The sequence below is a fragment of the Crocuta crocuta genome, unplaced genomic scaffold (genome assembly GCF_008692635.1).
Source record: "Crocuta crocuta isolate KB4526 unplaced genomic scaffold, BGI_CrCroc_1.0 scaffold559, whole genome shotgun sequence".
NCBI classification, from domain to species: Eukaryota; Metazoa; Chordata; class Mammalia; order Carnivora; family Hyaenidae; genus Crocuta; species Crocuta crocuta.
In genome coordinates, this window is record NW_027529454.1 from 63,747 (window position 1) to 82,667 (window position 18,921).

The window sequence follows — 18,921 nt, forward strand, 5'->3', positions numbered from 1 at the left end:
AGAACCATGACAAGGTTCAGATCCTCTTTTTAAACGATCACGCCAACCACTTTGTGGAGAATAGATGGCAGGAGGAGCAGAGACCATGACACTTACTTTATATTTTAAAGAATAAGTTGGAGTTTGTGAAGCGGCCATTGGTGGTAAGGATATGACAAGCAGAAGAACCACATGCACAGAAACACCAAGGCAGGAAATGTCTGGTGTGTGCAGGCACCAAAGTTAACCCGACATTTTAGAATGTGTGATGGCAGGGTGTGGATGGGGCAGTGCAGCACAGAATAGTTCAATATGTGTTGGCTCAAATTATAAAACGGACTCAGATGGTCCTTCATTTTGAGACTCCATCATATCTAGTCTATTTTTGTTGTTTTCCAGATTCTTGGGTGTGTTTCACCTTCCTGTCTAAATTATAAATTACTTGAAAGCAGGGAAAGGATCTGCTACTTCTTATCAGCTGCATAATTGAAGTCTGTTTACGTTGAGTGCTCTTGCAGTATTCAAAAATTAGAAGATCCAGTGAGTATGTCATAAACGGTTAAGAGCACAGACTTTGGGTCAGATAATCTCAGCTTCCTATTTTGAGTTCCACACACAAGCTGTGTGATCTCTGAAAAGTAATTTAGGATCTCTGGGCCTCCCATTTCCTCACATGGGAGATGGCGAAATCAATAAATTGTACCTCTTAGGATTGCTGTGAGGATTGAGATGAATATCTGTAATTCTGCAGAGTGCTGGGCAATGTTGTAAACACTTGATAAATGGTAGCTATCTGTGGTTTGTTGGTAGGAGTAGGGTTTGTCTGTAACAGGGTCCAGTGCTGCAGACGGGCTGGAGTCAGGAAACATGGCTGCTGCTGAAAGCCTGCCTCTAGCTCCGAGGATGACCTCCTCTCGCCTTTTGTAAAACAGCTGGGGTTGGATATTACGCCAACCTGAAAGAGACACTCTGAAATTTGAAATGCAGCTATCTTAAAAATTGCCCTGATGAAAATGAGGGTTTAAGGTCATTTTGTTTTATGCTACAGAAGTTGCTGCTGGTTAAAGAACCTGCTTTAGCGGTGGCATTAGAAGGCAAAGTGCTTTCAGAAACCAAGGCCCAAGTTCACAATGGTTTCATCGATTCCACTGTAACCTCAAAATACAGGTCAAGTAATCTACTATACTGTTCATATTTTATAGGTGATGATGTCAGGCACAGAGAAGTATAGTGATACTCCCACACATTTCCCCATCGAAATGACACAGAGAACTCATCTGTGAAACTGTTGGATCAGTCTACAAAGTTTGGAAAAATATTACCCAAAACCCACTCAAAACCTCCTTGACCTTCACCATCATGCCACGCTTCATTATTCTCATTTTTCAATTTCTCCTTGATTGTGGAGTGATGTATAGTTCAGAGGAAAAGAGCAATGACCCGGGAACTATGCCTCGCTCACACGGTGTGTTGTGTGAGGTGACACAGCACTTTAGTGGCATTTACTTGCTCATTGAATTAGAGTTCTCCAGAGAAATCGGACCAGCAGGAGTTACAGAATATGTATGTATTCTGTATTAGAATTATGCACACTGGGGCACCTGGGTGGCTCAGTCAGCTAAGTATCTGACTCTTGATTTCGGCTTAAATCATGATCTCATGGTTCGTGTATTCGAGCCCCACGTCAGGCACAGAGCCTGCTTGGGGGCCTCTCCCTCTTGTGCTGTCTCTGTCTCTCTCAAATAAATAAGCTTTAAGAAAAGAATTATGCACATAATATCTAGTACATATGTACATTGTGTACATATGGACATCAATATGTACATAATATTTAGTTATTAATAGTGAGCAACTGGTTCACACACTGGTAACGGAAGCGGAGAAGTCCCACGATCTGCCATCCGTAGGCTAGAGACCCAGGAGAGCCAGTGCTGTGATTGCAACTACAGAGACCTGAGAGCCGGGAGAGCTGGTGGTAACAGTCCAAGGGCAGGAAAAGATTAAATGAGATGTCCCAGCTCAATCAGCACAGCAGGGGAAAAAATAAAAAGTAGTGAATTCCTCCTTCCTCCACCTTTTGTCCTGTTCAGACCCTCAGTAGATTACATGATGTCTCCTCACAGGAGGGACGGCGATCAGCCGCGGATTCGAATGCTGATCTCATCCCGAAACAGCCTAATGGACACTCCCAGAAATAACAATTTGCACACTTTGTGCCAGTCAAGTTAACACACAAAATTAATCATCAGTCATCATAGTTGGATGGCCCTTTATAGAAAGAGTTGGGTTATAGATATTCATTGATGGGAAACAAAGAAATATCTGGTGCCCGGGGCTGAGTGCTGTTGGAGGCATTGTATTTGCTGCAGTTCTTGGTGAAATCAAAGGAGAATTAGTAAGATTATGAAACGTGCTAGTAAGGTTGGGCTTATACACACACACACACACACACACGAGTATGTATGTACATATCTATATAGACACACATACCTATGCACACACATTTAAACCATATGTGTCACATATAGAGATATATATGCACAAACGTGTGCGTTCTATTAAAATGAAAGAAGTGGAAGAACTACTGGTCAAGGTGGTAGACATTGACACGCAGGTGGCAGGAATGTGGGCTGGTAGAAGTAGTAGAGGTAGAAGTGGCAGTAGAAGTGGAGGTCATGGTAGCAGAAGTAGTAAACCCTTTGTGCTGAACGCTACACCAGAAACAGCGGAATGTACATCCTCTCATTCTCATGACAAACAGGACTACAGGAAGAAGACATTCAGGTCCAACTACCCATTCAAGGTCACGGCCAGGGAAAACTCACGTTCAACCCCATATCTCTTTCCAAAGCTTGTGTTGTCTTAAAACCATGCTGCTACGTGGCTTCGTTGATGGTTCATCTTCAAAAATAATAGGTAGAAGACAGAGTTTTAATAGCTTGTGAAGAGAAGCATTCTTGAAAATTTATTGTGTATTTTTGTGAACCTGGCATGAACACATTTTGAGATCCACTGTAGATAGCATTTAAGTCCTAGTCTTTTTTTAATGTCTCCTCACCAATCCCTTAACTCAAGAGGATTTGTTTGTTTATATTTTAGACAGGAAGAGAAAGAGCAGGAAAGGAACAGAGAGAATGTTAAGCAGGCTCTGAACTCAGCATGGCGCCCTATGCAGGGCTTGATCTCACGACTGTGAGACTGTGACCTGAGCTGAAATCAAGAGTCAGATGCTTAACTGAGTGAGCCATCCAGGTGTCCCTGAAGAGGAGGATTTCTTAAGGTGAAGCCCCATGGGGAGAGTAGTCTTAAAAAAAGTATTTGTTGGAGATGGAATTTGCCCAATTTGGGCCTTTGGGTAATTGAGAAATCAGATGGTCTGTGCTCCCTTGTCACCAGGAGCCTGTGGAATGTCATACAGAATGACTCCTGGCCAAGCTACTCCTGTTCTTCTTCTCTTCAAAATGGGTGGCGCACTGAAATAAGAAGTGAAAGAAGCTTGGCTTTCACCTTAGGTCTATCTCCCTAATTAAATGCCGATGTGTAGCTAACAGGTTTTGCTGTTCAAGTCTGTCTTTCTACCTAATGTAAGCTCTGCTTTAGATTTTCCAAAGCCTTCTTAAAGTGAAAATTTTCAACTTGCCCTCATGTAATGTCAGGAGAAGATGAGAGAGGACACGTACCTGTCGGGCATTTACCACACATTAACTGAGTTATTCTCACGCTAAACTGCCACAGTGAGCCTCTGAAGAAATGACGGCTCTGAGGTCTTAAGTGACTGCTTACATCCGCACAGCCAGCGATAGATGGATATGATGAATCTAAGCCCAGTGCCTACCACGTGGCAAGCGTCAACAAATTGTAGCTAATACCATGGACAGTTTCACTGTTTGACCAAGTGAGCAGGTAGAAGGAGCTCTGTTGTCCAGAATGTGCAGCCTCATACAAACGTTGACTACATTACTTTCCAAAAGAGAGCTGTCATCTAGGAGTAGACATGGCAAGTAGAAACAAACATTACAGGAGGTCACAAGTCCATGATTCAAACATAGAGACCCTACTCTGCAAAAACTGATTTTGAAGACAGAACTCCAAGGGTCCAAGCACAATTAGAAAATTTCTTTCAGGGGCTCCTGGGTGGCTCAGTTGAGTGTCTGACTTTGGCTCAGGTCATGATCTCGCAATTTTGAGTTTGAGCCCCATGTTGGGCTCACTGCTGTCAGCACAGATCCTCTGTCCCCCCCTGTCTGTCTCTGCCCCTTTCCTGTATCTGTTTTGTAAATCATCTGTAACACTAGCCCTGCATTTATGGAGCAGATGTTTCTTCCTGAACTTCCATAATGTTGACGATTTCATTTGGAAACACTGAGGTTTTATTATGTAATGTTTAAATTACTAGAGGTTTTCTGTAAGAAAGTTAGAAAAGGTAGGAAGTTGATGCTGTGCCAGTAATAAAAACAATTTTCCAAAATGCAAACCTCAAGAAAACTTTTTTGGTTGGATATAATTGACATATAACATTTTATCAGTTTCTGGTTGTAAAACCATCATGGTATTTGTATATATTATAAAACGATCACAATAAGTCTAGTTAACATCTGTCACCACACATAGTTAACAATTTTTTTTTCTTGTGATGAGGACTTCTGTGGAACCTCATTTTGTTTTCTGTAATGGCTGCACCAATTTACATTCTCACCAACAGTGCACAAGGGTTTCCTTTTCTCCATATCACACTAACATTTTTTATTCTTTGTCTTTTTGGTAATAGGCACTCTAGAAGGTATAACGTGATATCTCGTTGTAGTTTTTATTTCTTATTTCCTCTTTGATTTTTGTAATTTCCTTCTTCCTACTAACTTTGAGCTTCGTTTGTTCTTTTTCTAGCTCCTTGATATGTAACATGAGGTTGCTTATCTGAGATTTTTCTCATTTCTTGATACAGGCATTTATCTCTATGAACTTTCCTCTTAGCAACTTTCAGATATGCAATACAGTACTGTTAACTGTAGTTACCATGATGTGCATTATATCCATATGATTTATTCTATAACTGGAAGCATGTACCTTTGAACACCAGCCTTCACTTATTTCAACAAACACCACCCTGCACCTTTGTCAATCACCAATCTGTTGTTCTCTATATCTATGAGTTTAGATATTCCCTTTCCCTTCCCCTCCCCTCCCTTCCCCTCCGTGCCTCTCCCTTCCCTTCCCCTTACACAGGTAAGTAGGATCATACGGTATTTATCTTTCTCTGTCTGCTTATTTCACTTAGCATAATGCTCTCACACCCCATCCATGTTGTCACAGAGGGCAAGATTTCCTTCTTTTTTATGGTTGAATGTGTGTGTGTGTGTGTGTGTGTGTGTGTATTGTATATTTGTACCACATTTCCTTAACCATTCATCAATGGACATTTAGGTTACTTCTGTATCTTTGCTGTTGTAAATAATGCCACAGTGAGCATGTGAGTGCACATAAATCTTTTTGCAGTAGTGTTTTTGTGTTCTTCATATGAAAACTCAGAATTGTTGGATCAAACAGTAGTTCTATTTTTAATTTGTTGTGGAACCTCCATTTTGTTTTCTGTAATGGCTGTACCAATTTACATTCTCACCGATAGTCCACAAGGGTGCCCTTTTCTCCATATCAGACTATATATTTTTTATTTCTTGTCTTCTTGATAATAGCCATTCTAACAGGGGTAAGGTGATTTCTCATTGTGGCTTTGATTTTGAATTTCTCTGATTAGTGAGTTTGAGCCCCATGCTGGGCTCACTTGCTGTTAGCACAGAGCCCGCTTTAGAGCCTCTGTCCCCCTCTCTCTCTGCCCCTCCCTTCCTTACACCATCTCTCTCAAAAAGAAAAAGAAAACACTAAAAAAAGAATAGTATATCATCTGTAATACTACCTCTGCATTTACAGGCCTGTTGTTTCTTCTTGAGCTTACATAATGTTGAAGGTCTCATTTAGAAACATTATTGTTTTATTATGTAATATTTAAATTACTAAAATCTGAAAAGATAGAAAGTTGATACTATGCAAGTAATAAAAAACCACTTTCCAAAATGCAAACCTCAAGAAAACTCTTTAGGTTGAGTATAATTGGCATATAACATTATATCAGTTTCTGGTGTACATCATCATAATTTGATATTTGTATATATTGTAAAATGATCACAATATGTCTAGTTAACATCTGTCACCACACATAGTTAACAATTTTTTTTTCTTGTGATGAGGACTTATGTGGAACCTCCATTTTTCTTTTTCTTTTTTTTTTTTTTATACTTTATTGTCAAGTTGGTTTACATATAACACCCAGTGCTCATCCCAACAAGTGCCGTCCATTTTTCAACCCTTCAGTCTGTGTGTCCTTAAATCTGGAGATTAGTCTCTTGTAGGTAGCATATAGTTGGATCTTGTTTTTTCTTTCATTCATTCACCCTGTGTCTTTTAATTGGAGAATTTCGCTGATTTACATTTAAGTAAAATTTTTTATAAGTATGTATTTTTTTTTTTACCATTTTGTTAATTGTTTTCTGAGTGCTTTATAGTTTTTCTTTGTCCCTTTATTCTCTTTTTTCTCTCTCTCTTTGTGGTTTGATGACTTACTTTATTGGTATGCTTAGATTTCTTCCTCATTATCTTTTGTGTATATAATATAGGTTTTTGCTTTCTGGTTACTCTGGTTACCATGAGGGTTACATATAGCAATTTATATTTATAGCAGTCTATCTGAAGTTGATAACTTAAATTCAAACACATTCTAAAGCTCTACATTTTAATCTATCACTGTGTTTTATATTTTTGATGTCATATTTTATACCTTTATGTGTTGTGTATTTCTTAACTAATTATTGTGGTTATAGTTATTATTACTACTATTGTTTTTTTTAACATTCATACTAGTCTTATAAGTGATTTATCCACTACCTTATTATATATTTACCTCTGCCATATACTTACCTTTGCTGATACTTCATATATTTTCTTGTTACTAATTAGTGCCCTTTTATTCAGCATAATGAAGTTACTTTAACATTTTTTGTAAGGTTGGTTGGGTGGTGATGAACTCCTTAACTTTTGCTTGTTTGGAAGTCTCTTTCTCCGTCAGTTCTAAACATTAGTTTTGCCAGGTAGAATATTCTTGTTGAAGTTTTTTTTCTTCCTGTGCTTTGAGTAAATCATGCCATTCTCTTCTGGCCAGCAAAGTTTATATTGAAAAAATCAGTTTTATGTGTGTTCTCTTGTATGTAACGAGTTTTTTTTTCTTCTGCTTTCAACATTCTCTTTATTTGTTTATTTTTTTATATTTTTATTTATTTCTAGGAGAGAGAGAGAGAGAGAGACAGTGTGAGCAGGGGAGGGTCAGAGAGAGAAGGAGACACAGACTCTGAAATAGGCTCCAGGCTCTGAGCTGGCAGTCAGCACAGAGCCTGATGCGGGGCTCGAACCCACAAACCGCGAGATCATGACCTAAGCGAAAGTCGGACGCTCAACCGTCTAAGCCACCCAGGCACCCCTCAACATTCTCTTTAATTTTTGATATATTATAATGTGTCTTGCTGTGAGTTTCTTTGGGTTTATTACTCTCTGGTCTTCCTAGGTCTACATGTGTTTTGTTTTTTTCCCCTCCAGATTAGGGAAATTTTCAGTAATTATTTCTTTCTGATCCTTTCTCTCTCTTCTCCTTCTGGGAACCCTGTAATGTGAATTTAGTCTGCTTGATGTTGTCCTAGAAGTCCTTTAAACTTTCTTATTTTTTTTTTTTTCATTCTTTTTTCTTACTGCTCTGATTGGGTGAGCTCCACTGCCTATTCTTGGAATTCATTGATCCTTTCTCCTGCTTCATTTAGCCTGCTGTTGAATGACTTTACTGTATTTTTCAGCTCAGTTATTGTGTTCTTCAGCTTTGTAACTTCGACTTGGTACTTCTCATATTTCCTCTTCATTGAAATTCTTACTGTGTTCAGCATCCTTCTACCAAGTTCAGTAAGCATTTTATAACCATTACTTTGAATTCTTTATCAGGTAAATTGCTTACCTACATGTCATTAACTTTTTGTGTGTGGTTTTATTTTGTGGGGTGGGTTGTTTGTAACATATTCCTCTGTTTCTTCATTTCACTTACCTCTCTTTGTTGGTTTCTATAGAGTAGATGAAATAGCCACTTGTCCCAGTCTTAAAGCAGTGGCCTCATGTAGGAGGTAAAGCTTATCATTCAACCCTGTCCTAGCTCTAGGTGTTATCTCAAACCTTTGTGATCATCTAAACAGCCTATGATATTTGTAATAGCTTCCAGGAGTTGAGGGTATGACAAGACCTATAAGTGTCCCAAAGGGGAGGACCTCAGTCAGACACCAGTTTCACACTGATTAGGACACAGACCCTCTGGCCCCAGCTTTTAGAGTCCTCAAATATATACTGTCTTGTGTGACTACAAACATAAGCCCCACTGACTACCAGAGCTGGGAAATCTGAAGGTGTCCCCTGGGTGACAGAACAATGAGGCTTGCAAACGAATGTATAAGCTCCTTTCCAGGAGATGCCTGTGAGTCATTGTGAGGAAGAAAGTAGACTTGTACAAAGATGGTGGCCACTGGTGTATGTTCCCTGAGAGCCCCTCCACAGGCCTCTAGATGTGTGCCACACCTGAAGCCTGGCCCTCAGGCCAAAATTCCAGGACGAGCAAATGGGTCTCTTTCACAGAATGACTGCTCTTGTATTTCAGTCTGATGTTGATGCAATGACCTAGGAGTGGCAGCCTACCAAGAACTGTCTCTCTGTTGTCACAGACCTATGGAACACAGGAACACAAGGCCCCCTAGCCATCAGAATCAGGTGGTCAAGGAGCATCTTTCGCATCGTAGCCACGAAAATCATGGCAGTAGACTAAAAACGAGGGCATCAGATATGTGTAAGAGCTCCCCTCTGAGAGCTGGAGCACAGCACAGGGAGAGTGTGAAGATAGCACCCACCCTCCAAGGTCTCTGGAAGGGATCACAGTCACCCTTAGATGTATGTCAAAACTTATATTTTTAATATAATTTCTGGTCTCCAATACAATAATATTACTAGCACAAGTTAGTGGAATGCTTATGAACAGAGAGCAAATATTTCATTCAATATCCACAATACACCTTTAAATTAGATTTTATTATTACTATTTTAAGGAGTAGGAAACTGAGATTAAGATATTTATTCAGTACTTTATAATTAGAAAGTAGAAGAGCTGGGATTCTAGTTTATATCTGTCTGACCCCAAGCTCCAAGTTTGTCTCTAAATCTGTGTTGCTCCCAATGATTTCTGCAGCCCTAGAGACAGACTCTAGGCAGATATTTTAATAAATGTGGAAACAAAAAACTTCACTCATGGATTTATTTAAATCATACAGTTATTTCTTCCCTGTTATCCAAGTTCTTTATATTGACCCACATTGTGTTAAATCAAGACAGATTTCAGATCTGGTTTTAATGGACCAGGAAATGGATAAAAGATATTCTCAGGTAGAAAAAAAAAAAACCTTTTTCATTTTTAACATTAATACTGAGATTGCCTCTCTGTAAAGACAATTTATCTGAAAGATGCTTTTTTTTTAAAAATATTCAGTTGAAATTCTTTTTGATCATCTAAAGTCAGATATTTATTCATTTCTGACAAAAGTAGTCCAAGAAATTGATTAGAATTCTTCTTTTAATTTTTCCACAAATTGTTTCTTATTAATAAAGTTAATTTACCATAGACCTGATGAGATTGTTAGGTCATTAGAGCATGAGATACATGGCATAGTCTATAATTCAAGAAAGTTTCTCTCGATTACTTTATGATAGGGGAGGGGAACAAAATAGGGAGAAATTACTGATGCATTAGAGTTCATAATTTTTCCTTTTCAGCAAAGTGAACTGTTCATACATCTTTAGAGAATATGATTTAAAAAAAAAAAAAAACCTGAAAATACTCAAGCTGGTCAAATGAGGGAAAACAGTTGGGTGGAATGTGCTTGGAATACAATAATAAATGGGAAAGGAGAAAAAAGAAAATTCTAACCTCTTCATTGTCTATAGCGGCAGGTACACTAATACACCTATAAATAGAAAAAATTAGGAAGAATACCAAAATACTGAGACGTTACTTGTGTTAAGGGGGGAATATCATGAGTGTTTCTTTTTCCTCCCTCTCCCATCCACATTTACTGAAGTAGTGATTTTCCATGTGTTACAGATACAGCAGAAGTCCCCTTCATTTCACTCCTCAGTTTTCTTTTTCTCCCTACCAGAGGCAAGGATGCTATGGATACAGGAGTGTGTCCATTTAGTGTATGTCTTTTTTTTTTTTTTTAATTTGACTCAGGGTAAGGAATATCGCGCTTTTTTAAATGTTTATTTTATTTTTGAGAGAGAGAGAGAGAGGAAGAGACAGAGAGCATGAGTGGGGGAGGGGCAGAGAGAGAGATTGGGAGACACAGAATCGAAAACAGCTGTCAGCACAGAGCCGGACACGGGGCTCAAACTCACTAACCTTGAGATCATGACCTGAGCCAAAGTCAGAGCTCAACCGACTGAGCCACCCAGACACCCCATTTAGTGTATGGCTTATACTTTAACTACAAATTCATATTTGTTAAAGATACAGTATTTTACATTTTTAAATGGATGGCATCTTATTATTCTGCACCGTGATTTTTTTGAAGCTTTATTTTCCTATTCTACCTATATTGATGCACTTGAGTCTAGTTTATTCAATATAATTGCATATTGTAGCTACTCCATCGTATGAACATATCACAGTTTGTTCATGCATCCCCTTATGGAGGGACATTCTGGTTGTTTTGAATGTTCATCCTTTCAAATGCTGCAATAATCATGTCATATATTTCCAGGTGAACATAACCAGGTTTCCCTAAGTTATTTACTTAGAAATAAATTTCTAAACAGAAATAAACAACTTCAGTTTTACTAGATATAGAAAAATTATATTCCAAAAGAGTCGTTCCACTTTATGCTCTCAAACTAATATAAAATTCCAGTTTCTCCATAATCTTGCCAAATGAGATATTGTTCTCAAACTTTGGGATTCTTGCTTAAAATGGTGGGTGTTAACTAATCCTCATTGTCTTCATTCCATTTCCCTGTTTGCTATGTGGTTGTGAATTTATTGTTATAAGCTATTGAGTATTTCTCTTCTGTGATACCTATAATATCCTTTGGTCCAATTTTCTATGAGTTTCTCTTTTTTTTCCTATTGTAGGAGTTTCCAATAGAGTTGAGATATTAACTGTTACACCTCACTAGTAGGTATATTTGTTGGAGGTTAATCTAGTTAAGAGAGTTTTGTATGCGTGTGTTTTTGCACCTGTTAAAATAATCTGGTTTTCTCTTATTCCTTCAGGGTGATTAATTGCAGTGGTAGATTTTCTGATGTTGAGCCATCATTGACATACTGGAATAAATTTTATTTGTTCTGGAGTTAATTTTGATATGGATTAATTCATTTTTCTTGGCATTTTATTTAATGAGTTTAGGCTAAAATCTTTTAAGTGAGATGGGGGCTGTATTTGTTTTTTTGATCATATTGTGTTTTTTATATCAAAATCCTAATACCCTCTTAAAATGAGGAGGGTAACTTTTCTCTTTTTCTGTTCTCTGAAACTATTCAAACTTGTCCATAAAACTATTTGGTGGAGGAAGAAGAGAGGAGTGGATTGAGTGTGCAGGTAAATAAGAGAGAGAGTGAGTTTGTATGCTTTAGTTTCTTCCCTGGAACAAATCCTATATGATCTTGACTTTTTAATTTTTTTAATGTTTATTTTTTGAGAGAGAGGGAGACAGAGCACAAGTGGGGGAGGGGCAGAGAGAAAGGGAATCACAGAATCCGAAGCAGACTCCAGGCTCTGAGCTCTCAGCACAGAGCTCAAAGCAGAGCTCGAACTCACAGACTATGAAATCATGATCTGAGCCAAAGTCAGACACTCTTGATCTTGACTTTTGTTGGAGATTTTGGCATCTATGTTAATCAAGAATATTGGCCTATAGTTTCCTTTTTTTGTAGTGTCTTTGTTTTGTTTTGGTATCAGGGTCATGCTGACGTCATAGAAATATCTTGAAAGTTTCACTTCCTCTTCTATTTTTGGAATAGTTTGAGAAGAATAGATATTAATTCTAAGTGTTTGGTAGAATTCACCCTGAAACTATCTCATCTTGGACTTTTGTTTGTTGGGAGTTTTTTAAACTACTGATTCAATTTAGATTACTAATATTCAAATTTTGTGTTTCTCCCTGATTTAGTTTTGGAAGATGATCTGTCTCTAGGAATTTGTCCATTTCTTCTAGATTGTCCAATTTTTTGGCATGTTCATATACATTCTTTATAATCCTTTGTATTTCTGTACTATCAGTTCTTTCTCCCCCACTTATGATTACATTTATTTAAGTCCTCTCTCTTGTTTTCTTGATGAATTTGGCTAAAGGCTTATTAATTTTGTTTATCATTTTAAAGAACTGACTCCTGGTTACATTGATCTTTTCTAATTGTTTTGGTTCCAGTTTTGTTGATTTCTGCTCTCATCTTTATTATTTCCTTCCTTCGACTAGCTTTATGCTTTGTTGGTTGTTTTCCTCACTCTTTTAGGTATAAGGTTAGGTTGTTTCTTTGAAATTTTTCTTATTTCTTGAGGCTGGCCCATACTGCTACATCCCAAAGATTTTGTACTATTATGCCTCATTTTTATTTGTCTCCATGTATTTATGTTGTCCTTGATGTCTTGTTTGACTTATTCATTGTTTAGTAGCATGTTGTGTAGCCTCCATGTAGTTGTGTTCCTTCCATGTTTTTCTTGTAATCAATTTCTAGTTCCGTATTGTTGTGGTTGGAAAAGATCCTTGGTATGATTTTAACTTTCTTAAATTTACTGAGGCTTGTTTTGTAGCCTAATGTGATCTATTCTGGAGAATTTTACATGTGCACTTAAAAAAAATGTGTATTCTGCTGTTTCAGATGGAATGGTCCGTGTATAGCTTTTAGGTCCATCTGGTCTAATGTGTGCTTCAAACCTACTGTTTCCTTGTTGATTTTCTGTCTAGATGATCTAACCATTGAGGCAAGTGGGTGATAAAATCCCCCTACTATTACTGTATTACTGTCAATTCCACCTTCAAGTCCCTTATTATTTGCTTTATTTGTATGTTGCGTGCATAGATATTTACGGTTGTTTTATCTTCTTGTTGGGTTGATCCCTTTATCGTTATGTGGTGCCCTTCTTTGTCTTTTGCTATAGTCTTTGTTTTAAAGTCTATTTTGTCTAATAAAAGTATTGCTGCCCTTAGTTTTTTTTTTTTTTACTTTCATTTCAATAGTATGGTTTTTCTGAACTTTCACTTTCATTCTTTATGTGTCTTTAGGTCTGAAGTGAGTGTCTTATAGGCAGCATATATATAGATTTGTTTCTATATCCATTCAGTCAACCTTGTCTTTTGATTGGAAAATTTCGTCCATTTACATTTAAAGTAAGTATTGATAGGTATTTACTTACTGTCATTTTGTTAATTATTTTTTGTACATTTTTGTAATTCTTTATTCTTTTCTCTTGCTGTTTTCTCTTGTGGCATCATGTCTTTCTTTAGTATTATACTTGTCTTCCTTTCTTTTTATTTTTATTTTTTTGTCTCTATTACAGGTTCTTTATTTGTGCTTCTCTTTAGGTTCTCATGTAGCATCTTACGTGTATAGCAGTCTTTATAAAGTTAATGGTCACTTAAGTTTGAACACATTCTAAAGGCACTAAATTTTTTACTTCCCACTACACATTTTTTGATATATTATTTTACATCTTTTTACTTTGTGTATTTCTCAACTGATATTTGTAAATATAAGTGATTGTACTGTTGACTTTTACTTCTGAAATTTTTTGCTTTAATGATTTTCTGCTAGTTATGGCCTTTCTTTCCACTCACAACATTCCCTTTAACACTTCATATAAATCTGGTTTAGTGGTGATGAACCCCTTTAACTTTTGTTTGAGAAATATTTTATCTCTCCTATTCTGAATAATAATCTTGCTAAGTAGATTATTCTTGGTTGCAAGTTGTTTTTTTCTTTTTTCTCAGTACTTTGATACATCATGCCATTCCCTTTGACCTGCAAAACTTCTGCTAGAGAATCAACAGATAGCCTTATGGAGTTTCTCTTGTATGTAACTCTTTTCTCTTCCTGCCTTTAAAATTCTCTCTTTTTATCATTATGTTTTGCCACTTTAATTATGTATCTTGTAATGGACCTCCTTAGGTTAATTTTGCCAGCGGCTCTCTTTGCCTTCCTGATCTGGATTTCTGTCTCCTTCCTCAGATTCAGGAAGTTTTCAGCTATAATTTCTTCAAATAAATTGTCTGCCTCCTTTTCTCTCTCTTCTCCTAGGACCCCTATAATGTGAATGTTATTGTGTTACATTATATCCCTGAGTTTCCTTAACCTTTATTTATCTGTCTACTTGTTTGTTTACTTTTGCTGTTCAGCTTGAGTACTTTCTATCACCCTGCCTTCTAGATAGCTGATCTGTTCTTCAGCATCCTCTAATCTGTTGTTGATTCCCTCTTGTGAATTTGTATTTTTTAGTTATTGAATGCTTCATCTCTGACTGGTTCCTTTTTTATAGTTTTTCTTTCTTTGTTGAAGTTTTCACTGAGATTATCCTCTTTCCTGAAGTCTAGTGAGTGTCTATATGACCATTACTTTGAATTCTTTTTCAGACATATTGTTTATTTCAGTTTCATTTAGCTCTTTTGCTATAATTTTGTCTTAGTCTTTTATTTGGGACATAGCCCTCTGTCTCTTCATTTTGTCTAACTCTCTGTGTTTATTTCTGTGTATTATGGAGGTCAGCTACATTTCCTGGTCTTTAAAGTAGTGTCCTTGTTTAGAGAGATCATGTTGTGTCCTGTAGCACAATTCTTCCTAGTTACTGGAACCAGGCACTCCAGGCATGTCTCCTGTGTGGGCTGTGTGTGCCTTACTGCTGTGTCTGAGCTGTGATTGCCTTCAGACCAGCTGGCTGCAATAACCTGTTTTCCCTACTGTGAGCACATTGGGCAGTGTTTGGTCCTGAGTTGTTGAGAGGTCTTTCTGGGGCTATGGGGGACTCCTAAGTGGGTAAGATCAGCATTCAGACTGGATGTCTGTAGTTAGCCTCTCTGCCACAGTTGTAGGCTCACCCAACAGCAGGACCCACTTCCTGAACAGCCAGTACTTGAACTATGGGTGTGCTAGTGTTTAAGGCTATCTCCCCTTCTCCCTAGGGCAGGAGTCACTTTGGAGTGATAACTGAGTTCTGCTGAGGCTACATGCAGGGTATGGCCAGGCAGGAGCTGCTTTGAAGGGAACCTGCTGAGGTGGGTGGTTTGGGTGGGGCATGTGTTGCTAGCAAGTTGGAGAGTTTTAGAGCTGGCTCCTACAAGTATCTGGCCATCTAGTGTGGGAGCGGAAGAGAAATGGCACCCACCGCTGCTTTCATTCCTTGAGAAATCTCCTGAAGATTCCTGCCCTGCCAGCACATGTTCTGAGATCAGTAAATAAAACTTGATGTGCACCCCAGGCCCCTTTCATACAGCTGCTTTTGTGCTGTGTCTCAGCCAAGTTATTTATTATGCTGGCTCTTTAATTGAGAAGACTCAGTTTCCTTTCACCATCTAATTCTCCCGCAGTTAAGCCTCCTGGTTTTAAAAGCTCCTGGGGTTAAGCCCCATTGGTGTTCAAAACCAGATGTTGTGGAGACTTATCTTCCCAGTGCAGACCCGTAGTGCCTGGGGTGCTGGGGGTCAGGTCTGACCCTGTTTGTTCATGCTTGTGGTGTCCCTCTCATGTTTGGTTAATTTTGCTTGGAATTTGCTTCTCAACTATACCTCTACCCCCTTACCCTTTTCCATTTGTCTTCTGTACAATTCACCATGGAAGGTGTGTTCTGCCAGTCTTGAGGTCATTTTCAGTTAGTTCCATAGATGTAGTTGTTATCTCACTATGTCTGTGGGACGAAGTGCGCTAAGGGTTCTCCTGCTCTGCCATCTTTTCTAGCTACTCCCCCACCACTGTTTGCTATATCTACTTCATTACTACTTCAATTTCTTTGAATGTTTTGATGTGTTTTAGCAAGGATCTATGAGCACTAAATGTGTGTACTGGTATTCTGAAAAGATTTTTGTTTCTCTCTCACTTTTAATGACAATTTAGCCAGAAGATAATTTGATACTCATATTTTTCCTCTGCGTACTTAAGACATAATCCACAATCTCCACCACTTACTGCTGCTAGAAAGAAGTCTGTTGCTGCTCCTTGGTAATCTATATTTTCTCTCACACAGCTTTTACATTTTTCTTTTTTCCTTTGACTTATGCTAACTTACTACAAACTGTGTAAGTGTGGATTTATCATTATTTGTTACCATTGAAGCTGCTTCAATAGCAGAATTTGTGTCTGTTTTAATTTTAGAAGTCTTAGCTATTATCGTGTGAATACTGACTCCTTTTCTTCATCCTTTTTCTCTTTCCCTTTTAGAATCCCTAGTCTTTATATTTTGAAACTTCTCATTCTATCTTCCCCACTGCTAACTTCTCTTAATATTTTTTCATTTCATGTCTCAGTGCTATATTCTGAGTGACTTCTCTAGATCCAATTCCCCAGTTCTTTCTTAGGCTGTGTCTGGTCTACTTTTCAACATCTACATCATTTATTTCAAGACCTGTGTTTATGATTTATAGAACTCCTTTCTCCTGTCCCTAAATCTATATGTTTTTTTTCACACTCTTCTGTTTTGTTTTTATCTGGTTTTTTTTGTTTGTTTGTTTGTTTGTTTTAACCTAATGGCTTTTATTCCTTTATTTCTTTGAACATTTAAAACATACTTAGTTTAAAACCACTTACATGTCATCCGGTTATTTCTGTCATTCTGTTATATCTTCTGACTATCTGTGGTAGCTCATTTCTTTGTGTGGTATCCATTTTTATTTTATTTATTTTATTTTCTATAAGCATGTTTTACATGGGAATTATTTCCTTTGGAGATCATAGGTGCCTTGGGTTGTGTAGACATCTTTACGAAACGATTTCAGATTTGCCTTACAAGAGAAGGTTGGGTTTCATGCACTCTTTAGTCTCTAGGTCTCTCTGAAATACACACTATGCATTTAGAACCCCACCTGTACTTGGTGCTAGGTTTTCAGGTTTCCAGTTTCTCATGAGTGACTCTCTTAGCTCCTGCCATCATAGCCAGATACCAAGCTTCCCTGCTATTCCGTGGGAAAGGGCATACATATTTTTTACAATTTATTTTACAGATGAAATGGTATTTTGTGACTCTGAACTTAATGCTGATAGCTTGGATCTAGCCTCCCATTCAGATGAAGCCTGTGTCTCGGACTTCACTTCTGACTCAGAAAGTAAATCCTCAGCCACCCAGTCATTTAAGATCTTTCCTTATCTGTTTCAGTTTCCCTTTGCATGAATTCTCACTTACATCTTTAGTTGTGACTTTCTTCTCTATATGTGGCACCTGGAGACTTTATTGATTTCTAGATGAGTTATGTGTTCTTCATATAATTCTTTGCATTGTTACATTTTTTCAGAATTCCCATATGTTTAGAGTAGGGATGGTATGCCTTCTACATATGTTTAAATCATCATATTTGTCGGACGTATTACTTCTCTAATGAAGAAAAAAATAGAAAAAGTTTTCAAATGTTTAAAGCAATGTTTTATTTTAAGTAACCTTTTTTCCCCATGCTTCTTAGTGCTGAATTTGAAGAACCACATAATTATGAGGCAACAATTTCATATCTGAAACACTCTGGCAACTCCATTAACCTGTGCACCACAAAAGAAATTGCTGATTGTAAGTCTCCTAAGCCAATTAATATTGTAACCCTGTGTGGAATGAAAATGTGGCAAAAATGGTATTTTCCCTCTAGCTAACTCTAAGTTTAAAAATTCACAGCCATGCTGCTCTACCATCTCATTTCTTCCCCCGCCCCCTTGTCTGGTGTCTCAAAACTATAAATAAATCAGTTGGGCATCAATACTATCTCACAACTCCTAGTGCTGCCTTCTCTCTACCCCTTCTATTCTCTCCTTCTCCAATCTACTTAGATGCCTTGCCTTCTGTAGATATGTGGGAGGGAAAATCAAGATATGGCAATTCATTTTTCTTCCTTCTCCTCCTATAGAAACTTCATCTCTCTTCTTGTGGTGTCTTTCTTGAACCCCCCCTGGTAACTCCGTGTGTGGAGAGGGAGATAACAGACTATGAGAATTAGGTTCCTGCGTTTAGTCTGAATAGGAGCAGAGAATTCATTTACTGGATCTGACCACTGGTTCAGAGCTAAGTCTTCCAGCCTCTGGTATTGCCGACAAAGCTCAGACCTTTCTAGGAACAAAGAGACCCTGTCAGGTAAGAAAATGAACAAGCAGGAACTCAGAACACTTCCACAAGCTTCTGTGTCTGTTCTGCCTATAGGATCAGCCAATTCCCTATAAAAGACATAAATATTTGTGTTGGAATAAACACTACTATTACCGAACCTATACTGTGGGCCACAGTTCTGTAGTTTTCTGTGTTCTCTGGGCTCTCTGTGTACATCCCTGCCAAGAGAGCAGTTTTATTAGCCCACTTTTTGAGACAGCAGACTGAGGACTAGAGACGTTGAGTTGTATAGGGTCACACAAGAAATATATGGTAGAGCTATAATGTGAAAGAGGCTCAGACTGCCTGTAAGATGCATGCTTTTTTCAGTGTTATGCTGCTTCTCATTCAAGAATGTTTTCCTTCCCTGGAGGGAGGGTTAAAGAGAGATTATCTGATTCAGCCTTTTTACTGTATGGAGAAAAAACCCAAGGGTCTGGGAGAAATCATTTGCCTGAGGGTACATACAGAGGAGGTTTGTGGGGTAGGAGTTAGGATC

The 18,921-nt window shown here is 37.9% G+C and overlaps 1 protein-coding gene across 1 annotated transcript in view; it reads left to right on the forward strand.

Moving 5' to 3' along the window:
* Positions 1-18,921, forward strand: part of FYB2 (FYN binding protein 2) — a 121,070-nt gene that overhangs the window by 48,957 nt on the left and 53,192 nt on the right. The window contains 1 exon segment of the mRNA XM_077760769.1: positions 17,755-17,855. Coding sequence (XP_077616895.1) covers positions 17,755-17,855 — 101 coding nt within the window.